General features: G+C 33.7%; 1 protein-coding gene across 1 annotated transcript; it reads right to left on the bottom strand.

Moving 5' to 3' along the window:
- Positions 1–2,972: 2,972 nt before the first annotated feature.
- Positions 2,973–3,329, bottom strand: LOC112523839. Its single transcript, XM_025133513.1, has one exon. The coding sequence runs from the start codon at positions 3,327–3,329 to the stop codon at positions 2,973–2,975; it is 357 nt and encodes a 118-aa protein (XP_024989281.1).
- Positions 3,330–3,548: the final 219 nt, after the last annotated feature.

Genomic DNA, 3,548 nt, shown 5'->3' with positions numbered 1-3,548 from the left:
ATCATATATGTGCTTGGGTATCACATTGATGTCGTTTGTGTGATCGATCGAAGATGTAACACAGTGGTATCACTATGCATCTTATATATGATTAGGTATCACAATGTATCTTTTGTTTAACAGAGCCAATATTTTTAGGTATCACAGTGGTATTATAGTGGTATCACCGGAGTACGGTGGCCAGAGAGAGAAGAGAGGAGATAGGAGAGTTTTAAAATACCAAAAATATCCTTGCATTAAGATTTTAATTTAAAATTACCAATTTTATAAATTTCCTAATTTATCTATTGATTTGTGGTTAATATTGGTTCTCACAATTACCACAAATAACTCAGTTCTCCCTTGAATAGGCCCCTGTATGTATATATATATATATATATATATATATATAGTATTGTATGTATGTATATATATATATATATATATATATATATTCGCCCGTGAAGTAAATCATCGCATCTACGGTCCAACCAATTGGTGTTCTTGAAGACTTGCTAGTTGATCATGGATCTTAAGAATCTTGTACAAGCACTATATAATCTCCTTGGTGGTAATAAAATTCCTGCTCTCTCTCTTTGATGGACGTACATTGTCATAGTGATAATGGAATCACGTTAAATTCTTTTGTAGGTATTTTGTGAACTTGGCATATACGTAGATTCTAACGTATATTGTTATTATCTATATTTGGGATTGTTTATTTCTGATAAAGTCATTGTGCAACATCTAGATCATTGTTATCTGCATTTGTTGTCAGGTTTTGTTGTATCCTTGAATTATTATTTTAAGGGACCTTAAAGATCATTTGCTAGCGTTTGAATTGTGACAACACCATATCCTAACATCCTCTTCCTGTAGTTTGTTGAGTGGAAAAACAAGAAAAAGAAAGAGAACGGAAAAATTAGAGTGCATGGGAGCAAAAGTGAAAATCATTTTTCACCTAGCATTATGCCATTTTGATCTAGTGGTCCAATTGACAAGAAAATGTGGTTCCATAAAAAACTATAAACTTTTTCATGGATGATTAATCTTTATGTTTGATGATTGGATATAAAGAAGACATGTGAGCAATGATGATTTTTCTTGGAAAATCTCGATCTTTGCTTGAGAATGGGTGCTCATAGCTAGAAATGCAAAAGGACCGATTCCAACTAGTCCATAGTTTGGTCCTTATGGCTCTGGTCCCAATGGCTAAACAAATCTAGTTCAATCCTTAGCCTAGACTGGGACCCATTTGGGTCCAACAATCCTAATTGTTCCTAGTTAATTCCAATCTTGATTTTCTTTTGTTTCTTTTACAAAATGAAATTTAAGAGGTAGTTACTCACCCAACTTTAAAGTCTAAACACTTGTAAAGGATGTTGACCAAGACTAATATAATACTTATCAAACCAAACATCAGGCCTTTGACTAGTCTTTTCGTACCGGTCCTTACCCGGTTTAAGCTCAAAAATTGAGGAGATGGCATTAGGTCCAAAAGACTAAACTAGGCCTGTATTCGGTTCTTGAAGGACCGGTCCTTCTTGGTCCAATCGTCGATCGAGGTTTCAAATTATATGGTTATAAAAAAATAATGTAGTAATGGTTTGTGTTTCCAAAAAATATTTATACAACTTTGTAAATGTACGTTTACATTTATTCTAAACTTGATTATAATATTTTTATGACTTTAAAGCAATTTGAAATGATACCATGTGTGTTATTTGACATTAATAAACATTAAGGTTTCTAATTCAACAAAACACAACTTTTATATGCTACCTACGACCGATGTCAAGGACTTGACGGTGCTCGCACTGATAGAATACACAACATATTTCAAATTTTCAATTTTCATCTTTGATTTCTTTTACGTCTTTTTATTTTATTATGAAACAGATATCGCAAAAAATTTACACTATGAAACGAGTTAAGCGTAAAACCTTTAATAGAAAACATTTTTCGTCAATATATAGTTAACCGTTTTCATTTTGCAAATTCAATGGAATCTTAAAGTCATATAAGCTGAAATCTTAAGTTGACATAGTTTTTAGATACAAAAATGTTGATTGTATACTAGAAGGCAATTATATCTGATATTTAATGATTCATTAAAATTAAGCTCAAAACGAGACCGATTCAAAGATATGAGTCAAAACAACTCGAAATTCTAAAAAAAATTAGATAAATTAATCGATTTAGGAAAAACAAAATAATATTCAAAGCAATGCAACTACGAACCCGATTCAAAGCATGAGACTGGGTTACCATGAAAGGATGCAACTTGTCAATAAACGTCTCGAAAAACTAATGTTATTTTATCAATTAATTAATACTAATTTGCATATGATTAGCAATACTTTTTTCTTAAAAAGATTATCATGATTTTCCAATAACCAATAAAAAAGCTTGAGTGTCGGTTAAATGGTGAAAATATTTTCCAACCCGATTGGTTTGAGCTTGACTTCAAAGGTCAAAAGTACCAAGAGGTCCCAAATTCAAATCTAAGGGGAAATAAAAATCCCCTTAGTGGTCACGGAAGTTCAAATACGGTGACTCCGGGCTATCTGCAAAGCAGCTCGCATATCGGGTTGGATATCCAGGTTAATCAAAAAAAAAATCGAATATAACTATTTGCTTTAATGTATAAATTTGAACTTGTTAGATTGCTCAACCGCGCGTTAAAAAACTTGTGATAACGTATTTGTATAAAGCGCACATGTTGTTGTGTTAAAAGAATACCGAGTTAGAAACGATTTTGGACGTGATAACAGATCTAAAAACACAAATAAATCGTATTTATAATCCACATGGAACAGGATTCGTGTAATATCTCTCAAATATTTACAGAAGATACCAAAAACTAAATCAAAAGATATGAATCAAACTTGCTACTTACATTTTCCAACCCAATTTTCAATCTTTTTTACCTTGGAAAACTTCAATAGCAATCAAGAAACACAGAAATGAACATTGACAGCAAAATCTTCAATTTATTCCTCAGGGATGCTTTGTAAATTGGGCTTCCATGGCTGAGGCTGATGCTGATGCTGCTGCTGCTGCTGATGATGATGATTGAGATCATCATCAAACTCAAATTGATCGCTGGAATCAATCAAACGATCCAAGATCTGATCCACTGGGATGTTGCGAAGATCCTCCACCTTATCCAACAATTCCTCCAGCTTCTTCTTGCTCAACATGATCTTCACTTCTCGGTTCTTGCCATCGCTGGTACCAGAAACAGAAGAATTTGGGGGGTTTTCGTCGCTCAAAAGACTCTGTTGAAGATTGGGGTCAGAGTAATAAACCCATCGATCATTTTCGTCATCGGTTTCAGCCCACACCATTGTTGAAGATCTTGATCCTTTTAAGCAACAATTACCCATGGAGCAAAACGAAGACCGGTGGAGAAGGTGATGAACTCAGTTGTGATTCTGGGTTTGGGTTTGAGGAAAAAATACAGAAAGATTAATGGGGTTGGCTTGTGATGTATATAAATAAAGATTTATGGGAAGGAAAGGACATGGCATGTGATGAGGATGGAGATTGGTTCGTTGACCAAACAT

The sequence above is a fragment of the Cynara cardunculus genome, assembly GCF_001531365.2.
Source record: "Cynara cardunculus var. scolymus isolate 2C chromosome LG 12, CcrdV1, whole genome shotgun sequence".
Taxonomy (NCBI): Eukaryota; Viridiplantae; Streptophyta; class Magnoliopsida; order Asterales; family Asteraceae; genus Cynara; species Cynara cardunculus.
The sequence above is the reverse complement of the archived record's forward strand: the minus strand, read 5'-3'. Positions and strand labels throughout refer to the sequence as shown.

What these genes read in the sequence shown, in the direction of transcription:
- LOC112523839 (XM_025133513.1), bottom strand. Translation starts at nt 3,329, where the DNA reads ATGGTGTGGGCTGAAACCGATGACGAAAATGATCGATGGGTTTATTAC.